This window comes from Typopeltis vanoorti, chromosome 16 (genome assembly GCF_054136105.1).
Source record: "Typopeltis vanoorti isolate ZY-2024b chromosome 16, IOZ_Tvanoo_1.0, whole genome shotgun sequence".
NCBI lineage: Eukaryota > Metazoa > Arthropoda > Arachnida > Uropygi > Thelyphonidae > Typopeltis > Typopeltis vanoorti.
In genome coordinates this window covers 15301928-15321219 of record NC_143564.1, presented here as the reverse complement: position 1 = coordinate 15321219, position 19292 = coordinate 15301928, and the positions used below count along the sequence as shown (strand labels likewise).

The window sequence follows — 19292 nt, the reverse complement described above, 5'->3', positions numbered from 1 at the left end:
CATGACATCAGTGGAGTCATCTTCATCTTCTTCTGCTTCACAGGCTCGTTGTTGTTCCAACTCCAAATGGGTTTCATCATCCAGATCATTTGAATGAGAATCAATGCATTCGTTCACATTGTTACCATCTAAACTTGTAAAACCAAGATCTTTGCCCATCTGCACAATTTCTGTTGAGATTTTCTCTTTCTGTGTTGCAAAGGCAACAAAGTCCTTTGAACAATGCGGCAAGATATTATGTCATACGGCTCTCGTGTTGCTTTGAGTCACCTCTTGCCAAGATTCATAAATATTTTGAATGTCATCTTTTATGTTAAATTTCTTCCAAAATTCACTCAAAAGTCCAAGAATCTTCTTCTGCTGCAGCTTTAATAGCTTGAGCAAAAATTTGTCTTAAATAGTAAGCCTTGAAAGTGGAGATAATGCCTTGATCCATCGACTGCAGAATTGATGTTGTGTTTGGAGGGAAAAAATGAATCTTGATATTTTCATCTAAGTCAGTCAATAGAGTTGGATGGCCTGGTGCATTGTCTAATAAAAGCAAAATTTTGAAAGGAATATCATTCTTTTTACAATAGCTTTTAACTTCAGGGAAAAAACAAGTTTTAAACCAGTCTTCGAAAATTGAACAAGTCACCCACATTTTTTTTTATTAGAACGCCAGTGAACAGGCAAATTGTTCTTTGTAAAGCCCTTAAGAGCTCTTGGGTTTTCCATTCTGTACACTAACAGTGGCTTCAATTTTAAATCACCTGATGCATTATCTCCTAGTAAAAGTGTTAATCGGTCTTTTGACACTTTATACCCAGCTTGTGTTTTTTCCTTCTCTGCTAGAAATGCACGCGATGGCATTCTTTTCCAGAACAAGCCAGTCTCATCAGCATTAAAAATTTGATATCTGTGTAGCCTTCCTTCTCAATAAGCTCCTTCAATTCATTGGGAAATAATTCTGCAGTTTTAGTGTCAGCACTTGTGCTTTCACCTTGGATTCTTACGTTATGGAGTCCCATATGCTTTTTGAAATTGTAGAACCACCCACGACTTGTTATAAAAGTTTCACCAGTTGTACCTCCTTCATTTTCGCTTTTATTTTGTCATATAGACTTGTTGCTTTTGCCTGGATTATCATTTGACTCAAAGGAATCTTTTTCTGATTACAATCTTCAATCCAGATCATTAGAAGGCGTTCCATATTTTCCATTATAGAAGATAGATTTCTCGTGATCACTTTTGACATATAAAAAGCGGTGGTCATTCCATGTTGTTTAATCTTCTCTTTGCTCTGAATAATTGTTTGTACAGATGACTCATTCATTGAATTCTCATGTGCTATTTTAGCAAACGAAGCGCCATTCTTGTGACATTTTATAATTTCAAGTTTCTTCTCTAATGTCAACCACTTGCATTTTTTTGTTACTCCAACAGTGTCTTCTTTGTTTTGTCTCTTTTCACTCATACTTAAATAATAAAAAAATATTAAATACTAATATTAATGTAAATAATAAAATGCTGTGGGAAAAGAACGTGTCTATGTGAGAGCCAATCGAATAACTACTGCATAAACGTGGCTCTCGACTATCACTTGCTGCACCCGGGAGTTGCCGGTCAGTGTTTTGACAATGTTAATGTAATAATGATAAGTGTAATAATAAAAACCACGTTAGACCAAAACCCGCATCGTTCAAAACCGCACCATACAAGGTATTCCTGTACTATAAATGAAACTAAGGAGAATTTTCATAGATAACAACTTAAGTGAAATATTTGGACTGGTTTGTGTATGTGTCTAAGCCAATTGTTGCCAGACGTGTCTTATTTCTTATAATTGAGCATTATATGTTTAACCAGTTTCAGTATGCCTGTTTTGGGTGAAGTGGTGAATTGAAGTAATGCTAATTTTTCTTAACAATCACTGTTTTAACGCCTCTGTAATGATGCACCCTTTAGCATGGCAAGATATGTGATATACCTGAATAAGAACAAAAATAATGACCTGGAATTGAATTTGCAGAGAATTTCTGATAAGATAATCAAGTAAATGTTCAGTATTAGTCACTCATAACATTATTCTAGTAGTAAGACTTATACGTTGGTTAGACATAACTGGTAATTAGTTTACGGAATTAACAACGCATATAAAGTATATTAATTAAAGGTAACTTTAATGAATAACTTCTATATTTCGGCAATGTCACATTGCCATCTTCGGGAACATAAAGATATGGTATGTGCACTCAGGAACTAACACAAAGCAAATGAGGAAGAAAGCAAGAAACTAACATTGTTCCTAAAGTCCTAATGGTGCCCTCTTGCGGGCTAATTTGGTAGTCTTGGCAGTTGGGCTGAAGTTCTCATAATGAAAGTCTCCCAAATTTGGGGCAGTTTCATGCACCCAAATTTGTTGAGGTCAGGAACGTTTTTTAGAGCTGCTGAAGATTCTTTGAATAATCTTTCGTATTTAAACTTGCTGCGATGGATTATTTTTGTTTTCTTCCAACGAATTTTATGGTGGGTATCTAAGGCATGGTCTGCCAGCCCAGAGCGGCTGTACTGGTGAAACCGGATGTAGTCTTGGTGTTCTGAAATCCTGATATTTGTTGTTCTGCCTGTTTGGCCAAAGTAGGACAATTTGCAGCTGCAAGGGTCCTGGTATACACCAGGTAGGTCTAGGGGAAGTGGTTGGTCTTTGGTAGAGCGGATAAGGGATGCCAACTTTTTATATGGTCTGTAACAGGAAGTAAGGTCATATTTTTTTGAGGATATTATCCTCAAAATCCAATATCCTCAAAAAAAAATATGACCTTACTTCCTGTTACAAACCATATAAAAAGTTGGCATACCCACCATAAAATTCGTTGGAAGAAAACAAAAATAATCCATCGCAGCAAGTTTAAATACAAAAGATTGTTCAAAGAATCTTCAGCAGCTCTAAAAAACGTTCCTAACCTCAACAAATTTGGGTGCATGAAACTGCCCCAAATTTGGGAGACTTTCATTATGAGAACTTCAGCCCAACTGCCAAGACTACCAAATTAGCCCGCAAGAGGGCACCATTAGGACTTTAGGAACAATGTTAGTTTCTTGCTTTCTTCCTCATTTGCTTTGTGTTAGTTCCTGAGTGCACATACCATATCTTTATGTTCCCGAAGATGGCAATGTGACATTGCCGAAATATAGAAGTTATTCATTAAAGTTACCTTTAATTAATATACTTTATATGCGTTGTTAATTCTGTAAACTAATTACCACTCATAACATTATGTTGACTAAAATGTTAATGTAATGATTCACATTGGGTAGAGAAAAGACAACGACACACTCAGTCACTCTACCCTTCTTCCCTCCCTCCAAGGATCCTATGCCTTTCCAAATCTACAAAACTCAAATACAAATCCTTGTTTTATTCCCATGATTTCTCGACTGTTTGTCTTAAAGTGAGTATCAGATCATGGCAACTGCTGTTTGGCCTGAACCCAGCATGTTCTTCTCCTCCACAATTTTCTTGGCTCTTTCTCAAGAATACTTGCATAAATCTTACCAGGAACCCTCAGTAGGGAAATTTCTTTGTAATTCTCACATTCAGTTTTATTTACTTTTTTGAAGATGGGTACTATGAGCACTCTACTCCAATCATCTGGAATTCGACCATGTGACTAGGCCTTCTGAATTATGCAGTGCAGCTGCTGTAAAACTTTTATTCCTCCATGTTTTGAGCATTTCTGGTTGAATATCATCTACTCCAGCTGCCTTTCCACATTACAAATTTTTGATGGCATTCTCCATTTCAAGTATTAGTGAGTATTTTCTACCATCATGGTGACACTACTTGTTTCATTTAACAATCTTTCAAAGTAATTACTCCAGACATCCAGGATATCTCTATCGTCAGTTTTCGTGTCACCTTTATCATCTCTGATTTCTTTTACAGTACTCTTTCCTCCATTTCTAAGCTTTTTCATTAACCTCCAGAATATTTTGCCACCTTCCTGATATTTATTTTCTGTTTCTACCAAAGCTTCCGATGACTTTTACGTACTAATTTTACACTGTGCTTTCTCACATGTTTCTCTTCATTCTCTAAGAGCAAAAACCAATTTACTTGCCATGAATTTTCAATGTTTTTTCTTTTCCTTGACTGCCTCTTTAACTTCCTAAGTCTACCATGAAGCTTGATTTTTCTATCCTTACAACCTCACCACATGCCTCTCTGACTGAATCAATGTTTTCTTCAGGGCTTGTCACTGAATCTTCTCTGAGATTCAGTGACATCTCATCTGAGAGCTGCTCAATTTTTATTCACTTTAAAACTTTCTTACATGTTTTTCTTTTCAGTATGAAATTCAATTTTATCCTGCTGAAGACTAAATGGTGGTCACTTCCAATTTCAAATCCTCTTTACACTGTGGTGTCCTGCACTAGTGAAAAAACATCACTATCAACAATAACATAGTCAACAAGACTTTGCTTATTCCTTGCCTCTTCTCACCAGTGAATTTGTGCACATTTTTATGTTGGAAGAACATTGTGTTATTAATAACTAGTCCATGTACTGAGCAGAAATCCAACAAGTATTTGCCATTATTATTCACTTTACTCTTTGCTCGAAATGCTTGGTGAGATATCTGGAAAGATTAGAGGGCAGAAGGAGGGTTGGTGGTGGAATAATAATGTACAAGAAGCAGTGACAGCTAAGAGGAAGGCAAAGCAGAAGTGGGATGAGTCAAGTATGGAAGAGGGCAGAGAGGTGTACAGAGAGAGAAAGCAAGAAGTCAAGAGAGTTGTGGCAAAGGCCATGGCATATCAAGATCTGTATGATCAATTAGAAACAAAGGAAGGACAGAGAAAAATTTACCTACTAGTGAAATGTAGAAATAAAGCAGCAAAGGACATCTTACATGTGAGGCAGATCAAAGACACTGAAGGAAGAGTATTATGGTGGAATGTGGACATAAGAAACAGATGGAGAATATATTTTGAGGGACTTCTGAATGAGGAAAATGCGAGGACTCACAGAGAAGATGGGCAGCCTTCTAAGGGGATGGTGCAGAATATCAGTAGAGTGGAAGTGACGGAGGCCATGAAGAGGATGAAGAATGGAAAATCAGTGGGCTCAGATAGGATTCCAGTGGAGGCATGGAAGGCACTGGTGGAAGAGGGAATTGACCTGCTGTGAGACCTGTTCATGAAAGTTTGCCAACAGGAAAATATACCTGAGGAATGAAGGGAGGGTACTCTTGTCCCCATCTGCAAGGGTAAAGGGGGATACACAAGACTAAGAATTACAGAGGAATAAAGTTGATGTCTTACACAATGAAAATCCTAGAAAGGGTTCTTGATGGAAGATTGAGGAAGGAGGAGGAGATTGCAAAGGAACAATTTGGCTTCATGCCTGGTAGATCAACAACAGATGCTATCTTTGGGTTACGGCAGATGATGGAAAAGTTTCGAGAGAAACAATGGGAGCTGCATCTGGCATTTATTGATCTGGAGAAAGCATACGATAGAGTGCCAAGGCAAGAAGTCTGGAGGTGTCTGAGGGAGAAGAAGGTACCAGAGAAATATGTCAGGTTGGTGCTGGAGATGTATAGAAATGTGAAGACAAGTGTTCGGACCTGTCTGGGACAGACAAAGTTTTCAAGTAACAGTTAGCTTGCATCAAGTGTCAGCATTAAGTCCGTTTCTGTTTAATATTGTGATGGAGGTGATGACAGAGGAGGTGAGAGAAGAAGACGCGCCTTGGACAATGTTGTATGCAGATGACATCTTGCTGTGTGCAGATTCAAGAGAAGAAGTGGCAGCTAAACTGGAAAGATGGAGAAAAGTACTGGAAGAGAGAGGTATGAGACTGAGCAGAAGTAAGACAGAGTATATGTGTTGCACAGTGGATGGCGGCCAGGAGACAGATCTGGAGCTGGAAGGAAATGTCATCAGGAAGGTGAGGGACTTTAGATACTTAGGTTCAACAGTGGAAGAAGCTGGAGGGGCTGAGAAGAAAGTGAGATGCAGGATACAAGCGGGTTGGAGGAACTGGAGAGAGATGGCTGGAGTGCTATGCGATAAGAGGGTGCCGATCAGTCTGAAAGGCAAAATCTATAGGACAGTAGTGAGGCCAGCTATGATGTATGCTATGGAAACTGTGGCCCTTAGGAAAAATAACATCAGCAGGATGGAAGTAGCAGAGATGAGAATGCTTAGGTGGATGTGCGGTGTTACCAGAAAGGATCATCTGAGAAATGACTATGTGAGGCAAACAGTGAAAGTTACCAACTTAGGAGCGAAGATACAGGAGGCAAGGTTCAGATGGTTTGGTCATGCGATAAGGAGAGAGAGAGAGAGAGAGAGAGGACGAACAGGAAGGTGAGGGACTTTAGATACTTAGGTTCAACAGTGGAAGAAGCTGGAGGGGCTGAGAAGAAAGTGAGATGCAGGATACAAGCGGGTTGGAGGAACTGGAGAGAGATGGCTGGAGTGCTATGCGATAAGAGGGTGCCGATCAGTCTGAAAGGCAAAATCTATAGGACAGTAGTGAGGCCAGCTATGATGTATGCTATGGAAACTGTGGCCCTTAGGAAAAATAACATCAGCAGGATGGAAGTAGCAGAGATGAGAATGCTTAGGTGGATGTGCGGTGTTACCAGAAAGGATCATCTGAGAAATGACTATGTGAGGCAAACAGTGAAAGTTACCAACTTAGGAGCGAAGATACAGGAGGCAAGGTTCAGATGGTTTGGTCATGCGATAAGGAGAGAGAGAGAGAGAGAGGACGAATATGTGGGAAGAAAGGTCATGCTGATGGGTGTGTAAGGAAGGAGGAAGCGTTGGCAGCCAAAGAAAAGATAGAGGGAGCTAGTAGAAGAGGATTTGAGGATGAAGAACTTGGATGTGGTGACAGCCCAAGACAGGAGGATGTGGAGGAGACTCCACTTAAGTGGGACAAGCTGAAGAAGAAGATTAGCTTTGCTCTTTTCTCCAAATCTTCCCAAAATATTTCAGCTTTTCCTTTTTCATTGTTCAGTTGCTTTCTCTGAAGCCTCAAAAAATTCCTCCACTTCTTCTACCTTAGAACCTTCTGTGGGACCATCGGCACAAATAAGTCTCATTGTCCAGTCCCCCATTCTGATATTTGCTCAAATTACTCTAATTCATATTGCCATTCAAGAAGATTAGCCTCTTATTTAGTGTTGAATAGTACTATAGCTACTCCTTTTTCCTGATTGTTATTGCCTGAATGTAACATTTTGTATTTATTGCTTAGAAAGATCTTGCCAGTTTTTATCTTTTTTTGTTTCAGTCACCCCTATCATGTCAATTTGGTACTTATCCAGTTCCTCAGCTAGTTCCATTTCTTTGCAATTCAGGATTTGTTCCAGTAACTGTCTTTTCACCCTTCATGCTGGTTCCCTGGCAAAAACAACGGGGGCCTTGTTTAACTGGCTGATGCCCCCAGCTGGCATGAAATTCTGTCATGTTGTACCATCGTTTACATTGTGGTTTAAGCCAATAAGAATAGAATTTGATCAGCAAAATCCCAAATTGTATTTGGGATTTAAATAATTGATTAATGTAATTAATATGAACATTATTACATTTATATAATAATTAATATTATTTTCTAGTACATTGACAACCATTTTTAATTGGTAAACTTGATTGTTGTATGTACCTTGCATTCCTTGATTTGATTTTGATTTTGATTTGCTTGTTGTTTTTTCACACTTATGATGTACTGTTATTTTTAATATGAAATATTTCTACTTTCATTAGAGCTCATTACTGTGGTTATCGCATAACTTTGTCTTTTAGTTACGCCATACATACCTTTTTAAAGATTTGACTTAAATAAACCACTGGTATTTCACTTCAAGAAATGCGCAGTTTCTTGACGTGAAATACCACTTCAAGAAATACCCCCCCCCCCCCCCCAAAAAAAAAAAAAATAAATAAATAAAATGCGATTTTAAACAAATTTTTATTTACCAGTTTTGCAATGTTTAGAACTCTACGGTTTACCTACCTAATATAGCATATTTACTAAATGCAGGGTTTTTTTTTTTTTTCTACAGTTTGTAGACTTTGATTTTAATGGACACACTATGTCTGTAAAAAGGTTTGTATAAAATGCATAAGCAATTGTACTGTCAGCAAGAGTTCTTTCCCTAATAAAGAATTCCTAACCTGACACTTATGACAAGATCTACAAATTTTTCGCATCACTCTTTCAACTGCCCAGCATTATCTTTCTTTAATTCTCTGGAGTGTTTTTTGATAATCTTCATGTCTTGCAAAGTTTGAAGAATGGTATAATTCCTAGGATTAATACAAAAGGAATAATGAGTTTAAGTAAACTACTTGTCATAAATTTATCTCTTAAACAAAATTTAATCTTTATCAAAGCAAAGATATTCTGTAGTCATTTAAGATAAAAACAGTTATTTCAGGAAGCTTATTGTTTTATTACATGACTATTCTACATATCACTGCATCTCTTACACAACCGTAAATAAACTATACAAACTAAATAACTGTAAAACCTAAATGAAGTACAGTCTTGGGACAGTGATACTGTCAATAAGATTTCAGTTCATCATGCTAGAGTTCATGCTATAGTCTTTCAAAGATCCATAAAGAAAATTAGCTTTCGTGACTTATTTTTTGTGACTTACTGTAGATTCTGTTGGCAGTTCAATGTAACTTTTGAAACATCTGTTAAAAATTCTCATGTCGTTTACTGGAAATTCTTCATTTGTTAAAAAGTCCGAAGATTTTAAGAATGAAGACTTATGATGAGTATTTTGGTTTTTCTTACCAAAAACGAATGTATCAAAAATAATGAACACTGGGTTTATAGGTTGTACTAGTTATTTAAACTTACTAGTTTAATTTTTAAAAAAAATTTAATTTTTTCGCCACATATTCTAGTGGCTTCGTCTGGGTTAGGAAGAACAAATAATTATACAATAAGTGGGAAATATGAATCATTACATAAAAACATATTTACCACTTGTATATTTGTTCTTCCTAACCCAGATGATGCCACTAGTGTATGTGGTAAAACTAATAGGTTTAATTAAATAACTATTACGACCTATAAACCCAGTGTTTATTATTTTTGTTAAATGATGAGGACTTATGTTACAGATCTTTTAATTAATTTTGGTATAGTTTCACTCTTTACAAATATCCATCTTACAGATACTTAAGTTAATATGCAATGGTTCTGCTCCTAATATTGTAAATTAATACTTTTAATGGGACATGCACTTGACACTATAAAGTAATTTTACGGTTTACACTTATAGCAAATGTTTTTTGTAAATATGTGTAATCTGTAAAGTTACTTTATAACATATTATAAAATAATTTGACTTCATTATAAACATGGAATAGTGTTCTTGCCAATATAAATTTTACAAACAAATTAAAGGTACTGTAATGGATTTGTCTCTCTCTTTCTTTCTCTCCTTAGCTAACTACTACATAAAACATTTAGAACCACCTTCTATCCCATGCCCTCTATATAGTTTTGATATATTGATAACATTTTGTAATTTGAAGCTCTTCTGAACTCTATTTTTTTTTTAGAAAATTAATTTTCTAAAAAAAAATAAGATATTCATGTTATAGTTAAATTAACTGTCTTACTTTCCTAGATATTCTGATCTATAATGGATGAGAATATCTAGGACAAGCTAATAGTAGTCTTTAGTTTTCATCATACAGAAGAAAAGTACAGGTAGATATGCTGATGCTGCTTCACATCAACATCCATCTCATAAATTATGGGTCATCAAATCCACTTTGCACATTCATTATGCTTCACTGACTTCTGAAACAGAACCCTTTCATTAGGGACACTTTCACATCCAATGGTCACAACTACATCGTTATCACCAAAGTAATGGATAATATTAGCTCTCATCCAGTTCATTTTTTAGGTTTAATTTCTGGAGTCTCCATGCTTTACATAACAGTATGTCTGAGAAGCTCACCAGACTTCTATGCCAGATTAGCCTTTAAGCCTCCTTCTTTCCATTTTTCTCATTAAATTCATTCTGGAACTCTCCTAATAATGACTTTCCTCCACTCACCTATCCATGAGTTTACAAGATTCCTTGCTCATGCAGCCCCTCTTATAACAGATAGGTCTGCTCAAATATATGTAGAAGAATCAAGATTACATCCAGTTCCAAGAGTTGATAAGTCAGGTCATGCTAGTCATGCCATATCTACAAGACATAGGATTCACTGGAGTTTTATGAGAAAGATTGTATAAAGAAAGCTGTGAAACCCATATGCATCATCCTGTAAAATGTTATGCTTTATCTAATCTTATGTTGACTTTGCCATTGTAAAATATTATTTATTCTTCTTCACACTGTAGTTTAAATTTGTTTCATGACTGCTCCAGTTACTACTTATTGAGTGTGAGTTTGTAAGAAATATGAACAAAAACAATGCAGATATTATTCCCTGCTAACTCTTACCTATACTTTATCTCATTCGTGGCTTAAACTGATCATATAACATATCATAAATACTTTTCCCTTATAAGTCAGATTTATGCAGTATTTTATTTATTTTATTTTATTTTTTGAATCGTTGCATTGTTCACAAATCAGTTTATTTAACCCTAGAGTTCTGTGCACACTGGTCAATTCACATATACGCATTGACACGGCGAAATCTCAAGTCTTAGATAATTACAAGTAATTCTATTTTAGTTCTCTTACAATTTTATCAATAATCTAGACATAACTTTTGGTATTCTTATTAGTCACTTTTACCTGTTACACATAAATCTTGCTGAGCGTGTGCTCGATTAACAATAACTTATGATTACTACATATAATAGCATCCTTGCTCTTAGAATAGGTACTTATTCATTTATGTCGATAATAGATAATATTTACACTAATATAATTGTATGCAGAACAAACACAGAGTGTGATTTATCCAGAAGTACTTACAAATCTCTCCTTGTACTTACGATGAATTACACAACATATGTTTCTTTCATTCACTATAGTCCTCACTTGATTGCTTTGTCTTCATGATCTTTCTTTCTTTTGACTGTATGCTTGTTCTTTGTTTCCTGCCATTTTCTTTATCTTCTGTCATCGATATCCCCTTTTTCTTCAGACTCTGATATTTACCACAGAGAGCTTGTTTCTTAAACAAGCTCTCTATGGTGACCTGTACAGGCTTTCTGGTATGGGATGCTCCAGCAATGGACACAGGATTTCGCAAAGCAGTGGAACCAAGGAAGGAAGGAACTGGACTATAAGACCCTTAGGACGCTTCTCTTTCCGATGACCAACAATTGACCTTCTCATGGTCAATTTCCTTCAAAGACGTGAGAGCTTATATATGCCCCGGACTCTGTACTGTGCTCATGCACGCTGCTCAGTATTACCATATATGGAAATGTGCTAGCATCGGGACTCAATGACATCACACTTCATACATATAGTTTCGTAATGAAATTATTTAATACAAAGGATTTTTGATAAGTTTACAGTATATATGTGTATATATATATATATATATATATATATATATATATATATATATATCTTTAGATAAAACTTGTAAAATGAATATGAAACATCATTATTCATGTGAGATTTTATAATCCTAACCTAAACAAAAATGACTCTTAAACTTTTGGAAAATTATCTTAATACTCCTTATGATTGTATTAAATACTTTATTAATTGATAATAATTTCACTTGATATTACAATAATGAATTCTAATAGTTCCAGATTGAGATCTCCTCTTGGGATGAAATTCATATATTATATCAAGCACTATAATTTTTAATTGTTATTCTGTTTAATTTTGTTTCTTTAACTGTTTGCATTGAAGTTGTCTTGAAATTACCAAGAATTCTGTATGTAAATGTTTGTCTTCTACTAAGAGATGTATGCATCATAGTAATATATGCTTTTCTTGATTCTTCATCATTTTAAATGTATTCTGCAGCATCCAAAATTCTCCAGTTTTGGATGGCATTAATCTCTCCAATTTGTGATTCCCAGGTGCAGTAGTCTGAAGAGCTAAATGAGGTGATTTACCCTCCAAAGGATAAGGATCTCTTTGTTCAAATTCTCTGGTCAGAATATGGATTCAGATGGTTTCATCTCCCATCCACAAAAAAGTTATACAGCAGTATAACTTTTTTATGAACAGACAAAGGATTTTTTATTATCATATAACTTTATTTTATTTATTTTATTTTTGTATAGTCCAGAAACCCTGCCCTAGAGAAACTTTTTCAAGCCACTTCAGGCTTCTGACAAGCAGAGTGGTGGTCTTCCATAATAGTTTGCCCTTGTCGGCAGACTCTTATGGAAGGCTAACTGGCAAGATATAGACCAGGAACTATAGTAAGAATTGATCTTTGACAATGTCAAGAAGTTCTCAGGACTTCTCAAAATTGTCCTTCCTAATTTAGTATCATCAGCAAACAACTGAATATCTCCTTTCACACCATGAACTATATTTGATATATAAGTTAAACAACAGTGGTCCAGAATAGATCCTAGTGGTACCCCCGCTTGTTTCCTTTTTTTGGATGCTGTACCTCCATAAACAACTCACTGTCTCCTATTAGTCATCCATCCCTGTAACCAAGCTATCAAATGACTACCAATCCCCATCTTGTTCAATTTCAGCAGTAATTTATCATGTGGTACCTAATCAAATGTTTTATCAAAATCCAGATAAATCAAGTTATAAGCATCTTCTCTGTCCAATACACTAATTACTCTATGATAAACTGTAACAAAGTAACTAAAGTATGACTGCCCTTGAACAAACCCATGCTACTCTCTCTTAAAAGATTTTCATTCTCATCAATCCAAGGTTATATTCTCTTTCTAACTAGCCTCTCTAACACCTCAGCCATTACACTTGATAGGCACACTGGCTTATATTCTGATGCTACTGACTTGGAAATTTCCTTATGTAGCAGCACTGTTTTTCCTTCTTTCCACTTTTCTAGGGCTGTTCCTGTAGACTTCTGTTGAATAACCAAGTCAAGGGCTGCCAGCCATTATGCCCATTCCCATCACTTCTCTACTTTCATAATTTTCTTATCTCTTATTCACTGCTCTATCACTCTTATCTTTCTTTGCTATCAGATGAGCACTCATTCTCCTTTTTACGTTTTCATTATTATCGCCCTTAGCTGACACATCACTATCTATCAACTCCATATTCAAGTTTCACCTCACATGCATTCTTCTTCCATCTGCCTTAAAAATCCATAATTTATTGACCTAATTCAGTGAATGCATGTAGCACATCTCTCATTTCATGAAATAATTAAAATAAAACTTTGTCTCATGCAGAGACAAAGCTGATGCCATCCTACTTTCAATGATGGTCTGTATACCTTGCTTATACCTCATTCTAAGTTTAAAGATTTTATAAGAAAACTCAAAAAAGCTCACACACCGCAAGCACACACACAACTTCTACTGCAGCTTATACTTGTAAACACATAAAAATCCACTTCATAAAAACAAAAAAAAAAAAACTCAGAGTGCTCTTGCACAAGCTTTCTAGTAAACTGCCACTTGGCAACAACTTTTAAATTTGTTAGATTTAATCATAAGAACATTGTGATAAAACCAAGGAAATATTTCTTAGTATATTTTGCATAACAATGCTATTCCTTCCATAACTGGCTTAGATTGCAATAAAGGTTCGTGTCCAGTATATGTTACAGTCTATACCAAATCAAATCTAGGCAAAAAATCTCTAAATTCATCATGGGTTAAGACATTGCTTATATAACTTGCATCACCTTTATCGTGATTTGTCTCAGTATTGTATTACTTGATTCTGTTTTTGGTTAGGGACAGTTTTTGCTTTTATTTGTGCTTTTTTAAGGTCATGCTGTAGTCAGTGTGCCATATATTGTACTTTGGTCACCACTACTAAACAACATGATTATGTCATCTGAAATATTCAAATACTAGATTTTTGAGAGGGAAAAAAATCGTTTTTGCTGTTTATTTTTCTGTTAGTGAACATCACATCAAAATAAAGCTTATGAAACTATACTTAATCTATAATTTATAAAATTACAATATGTAGTTTATGTTTTAAGTTATCTCGGTGTTTAACTTCAGACTGCAATGTATATGCTTGTATGTGTATATTTTATTATTTATTTCCTTTAGCCTGATTTAGCAGCCTGCGAACTATCACTCCGACAGAAAATTTCTCTCCTCTGTTTAATGGAGGTTAGTATATTTTTAAGATTTGTAGCAGCATGTGCTTAATTTGTTGTTTTTCCTGTCGCTTCTAATACTGACTATAAGGTCTGCACAGCTAAAACAGAAATTTCCTATGTTTGGTTCTAATATTACATAGATTTACAAAAGTATTCAATATTTCACTGTTTTACATTAACATGGCAGCAATTAAAATTTGCATCTTATATTTTTATTGAATTAATTTGAAGTCTTGCATTTAGTGTAGTAACTAATTATTATATTCAGTACTACTGACTGCAATACTGAGTAATGATTGGCACCTTTTAGAAAATACCATGCCTGTCTAAATAGGAAATCTTCAGTGAAATGATCACAGTTTATTCACATATGAATAGGGAGATATATACAGAAATATGCATACAACAACAATTGATGGAGATAGTCTGTTAAATGAAGGTGAGCCTAGTGCTCTGTTATCGGCCAAGATAAATGTTAGATAAAATTTGTAAGTGTGAGTATTATCTTCAGAAAGAATTTTACTTATGTATTGCCAAAAACTGTTGTTTTATTGGCTTCCTTCCTCTTCTTCTGTATCTATTAGTTGGTCTGTAGAAAGCAAGAACATTGAACATAAGTGAGGGCAGATTTTTAATTTTAGCCACCCCCCCTCCAAAAAAAAAAAAAAAAAAAAAATAATAATAAGCTAATGCTTCTTTATTCCCTTATAGGGAGTAGGCAAGGCCATTAAACCTATCTAACTTTTGGAGACTATAACCAGCCACTGATGAAGAGACTGGCAAACATGTGCTGTCATCTCTTGGTACCTAACCTTAACAGGATATGTTACTGTTTGAAATCATGTGGGTACTACGGTCGATTTTCTTGAGTTTACAGGATGAAAAACCCAAGTTTCCAGGAGAAAAAAACCTGCTTGTCCATGCCAGAAATCGACTAACTCGGGAACCAGTCAAAGAAAGGCTTAGAAAAAGTTCCTCCAGTTGGTGACTAGATTCAAACTATAAGTCTATCTTCATGCAGCTTAGTGCAGAGGATGCAAGTGTCACTTCCACTAAGCTACACAGACCGCTAAAAAAATATAATAGAAATAGAAATTTTATTTATAAATATTATTATATACGTTTATGAATCAGTCCCCATGGTGGCAAAAATTTGAAAATGAAAATATAATACTGATTATTTAATATTATTTATACCCCATTTCAGGAGGACCCCCTTCACCCTAATACTGGCACCGATGACAGTATTAGGAATGTTATCTTGTCACATATACTAAGTCTTGCAAAATTTTGTGCTGGCTTACTAGTCAGCAGATATCTTGCTTGTCAGATAATTAGCTTAGGTCTACTCTTCCACTTTCACCCTATTACATAATAGTCATGTTTATTCCTGGATCTGGTCAATGTATAAGCGTTAGTTAATGCTATGGCCAATTTTTACCTTGTATAACTACTAGTGTTTGAAGCAAATTCTTATGTTTTAGGGTGTTTATCAATCAAAGAAAAAAAGTCATGCATTTTATAAGTGATGCAAAATCATTTATTTTATTTTTGTATTAATACCATTCTTCACTGTATGTTTTGTCTGTTTGGTTAGCCTAGTGGCTATGCGCTTCATAACCATATGCCTGGGGAAGGAGTGTCCTAGGTTCGATTCCCATCGATGACGTGAGGAGCTTAAGGATCTTCCTCAGCCATAGCCAAGTTAGCCGGTCTTGGGCATGGACAGCAGGGTTTTTCATTCCACAAACAGGCCCCATGAACACACAGGATACAGCCATAGGATATAGCCCCCCCCCCATGGCCGTATGGCAGAAGGGAATAGATAGATAGATAGATAGATAGATCACTATATTTTCACTTCTAACTTAGTTTGTCTTGAATCACTTTTATGGAAAAAGCAAAAAACAATTTCTTCTCTGCCACTATAAACAAACATTGGAAACATTCAGTATCACAAAAACTTTTGGTGTAGTTATATGTAGACGTAAGAGTTTTACTTAATTGAGAGAGAGAGAGAAAGAGAAATTATTGGCTCTGAAATATTGTTGGATGGAGGCCAGTGATGTTATATTACTGGCAACTCAGAACAATCTGAAAAGCATTTGCTAGAATTGATATAAAGAATTATTTTGGCAAAATAATTACTTTCTCACTTTTCCAAGTTCTAATATCCACTATTAGCAGTCAAATTCTGCATATTCCATCATTGTGTGGGATATAAGCTAATTATTGCTGTCCCCTGCATGTCTATTTTAAGTTGCCATATCGCTATTAACTCTACCTCACAGTACACATGGTGTGTTCTAAAATAAAATGACACATTCGTATTATATTCTGTCATTGGTCATATTCCATTAGAACATACTTAGCGATAATCGATAAAATGGATATTTAAGTGACCACCATTGCCAATATGATGAGACAAGTAAGGTAAACAGTACAAAAAGCTCTTTACGACATAAAACATGAAACAGAATCAGCATTATGTTAATAATCATGTTGGAGGCTTATATACAGCACTATATAAGTATACAGTACTTGGAAAGGATTAAAACAGACTTTAATACTTCCAATATTTCATCTCAGTCACTGAAACAAAGATGTTTCAGTGACTGAATCATAGTTTATGAATGTAACTGCCCATGTGTGTAGGTTTTCTATATAGAATGAAGGAAAGTGTACATTAAGAAGGCGGTGTATATAGAAAACCTACGCACATAGGCAGATACATTCATAAACTCTCTCACCACCATCCTGCTCAACAATATGGCATTATTAAAACTCTAACCAAGAGAGTCCACAATCTTTGTTCCACTGGAACTGCCCTTTCAGCTGAACTCAACCACATACATGCCTTCCTCTCCAATGGCTACAGTGATTATAGTATTAAAAAGATGATCATTCCCCAGCCTTCTCTTCAGAAGGAGTTCAGAAATGCCATCACCATACCCTACATCCATGGCACATTAGAAAAAATAGCCAAGACTTTAAAAAAGTACAACCTTCACACAGCATTTAAGCCCCACTCCAAACTTGCTACCCTTATCCATTCTACCAAAGATCAGCTTCCTCCTCTTTTAGTGCCTGGAGTTTATAAACCACCCTGTTCCTGTAAGCTGGTGCACTTTGAACAGATAGGTAGATCAGCAACCATCTGCTTAGAAGAACACAAGTCATACATCTGCAACTATGACTATGGTCAGTCAGGCCTAGCAGATCATGTTTTGGATACGACCCACAGGATATCTTGGGGGGAAAAAAACACCATTCTCCATCACAGTAAATTCAAAACAGAGAGACTATTTTTAGAATCTGCAACAGCTCTCAGAAATCAACCAAATCTAAATAAATACGGTTGCATTAAACTTCTGAAAATTTGGGAAACATTAATCATCAGAGATCCCACCTAACATTCTAGGCCACCTACAATTGCCCACAGAGGGCACACCACTATATAGGACTTCAGAGTCGCCTACGTGGTTAGCTTAGTATTATGTGGTATTTGAGTGTATGTTACATTAGTTTTTTGTAATCCCTGAAGATATTTCAGTGACCGAGACAAAATATTAGAAGTATTAAAGTCTGTTTTAATCCTTTCGGAGTGCTGTATACATTCCATTACACCTCCAACATGATGTCCTCGCAGCACTTAAGCCTCCACACACGTATGTTAATAAAAACTGGTGATTAAACTAAAACTCCTCTACTGATTCTTTTTTTTTTAAACTTGTCAACTGAAAATTCTCACTTCTCACAGATGAGCAAGCAAGTGTATTTTTCAAGCCCTGCATATATCCTAATATTGATGAAAGGCATGTTGTCCTAAAACTACTGCTATTAATTGCTCATTGAGTGCTGATGTTCCATGTCTAAGAACCACATGTAAATACGAGGTGGTATCAAAAAGTTTCGAGACTAGCTCTGTTTATGAGAAATTACTTTATTTATCTATGTTTACACACTATCACCTTCAAAACAGTCCCCTTGCATAGCAATACACTGCTCCCAGTGTTCCTGCCACTTCTGGAATGTGTCCTAGAAGTCTTCTTTTCGAAGCATGTCTAGCACTTTCTGCAATTCTCATTGGATCTCAGCAATGGTGTCAAAACGGCGACCTTTGAGCTAGATCTTCATCTTCGGGAAGAGGGTGAAGTCAGCAGGAGCCAAATCTGGTGGGTAGGGTGGGTGTGGAAGTGTCACTGAGCTCTTCTCACACGAGTTTCTAGCGAAAAACCCGTGTGAGGAGAGCCCAGTGACAGGGTGCATTGTCGTCATGGAGCATCCAGTTTTTCATGCACTACAGATCCGGTCGCTTTCACTGAATGTCCTCCCTCAGATGCCTTAAAACCTGGCAGTAGAACTTGCAATTGATGGTATGGTCCTGGGGACAAATTCTTGATGCACAATATGCTTCGAATGTCGAAAAAGACAATGAGCATGCACTTGGTCGAGCTGCGGATCTGCCTCGCCTTTTTTTGGTCGTTGAGATGATGGGCTCTTCCACTGTGAAGACTGTTGCTTCGTCTCAGGGTTGTACCCACACACCCAAGTTTCGTCACCAGTAATGACCCTTGACATGAAGACGGGTCATCTATGACATGCTGACGGGGTTCTTGACAGACTTCAACGCGGTGTTCCTTCTGTTCCTGGGGATGAACTTGGCAGCAACACGACGCATGTTCAAATCATACATGAGGATTGCCTGGACTGTTCCTGACACACCGATAATGGCAGCAGCGTTGTGGAGTGTTCTCCGACGATCCTCATGCACAAGTTGCTGAATCGTTTCGACATTTTCGGGGGTTGAGCTCGTTGAAGGTCTTCCTGATCTCTCGTCGTCTTCCAGTGGTGTTCTTCTGCTCTTAAAGTGCATGTGCCACTCAAAACACCTCAAACAACTCATTGCAGCATCGGCATAAACTTGCCGAATCATGTCAACGCCTTTATGGCAAATTTTCCCAGTTTCACGCAGAATTCCACATTTGCTCTTTGTTCTAACTTGCTCTTCATGATGAAATCACAGACGTGGTAATGCACGTGGTCAG

The 19292-nt window shown here is 36.3% G+C and overlaps 1 protein-coding gene across 1 annotated transcript in view; it reads left to right on the top strand.

Annotated features, from left to right (window-relative positions):
• Rpn9 (regulatory particle non-ATPase 9) overlaps nt 1–19292 on the top strand; it is a 237333-nt gene that overhangs the window by 166085 nt on the left and 51956 nt on the right. The window contains exon 10 of the mRNA XM_090405989.1: nt 14192–14254. Within this exon, the coding sequence (XP_090262115.1) occupies nt 14192–14254 (63 nt within the window). The remainder of the gene's footprint in view (nt 1–14191; nt 14255–19292) is intronic.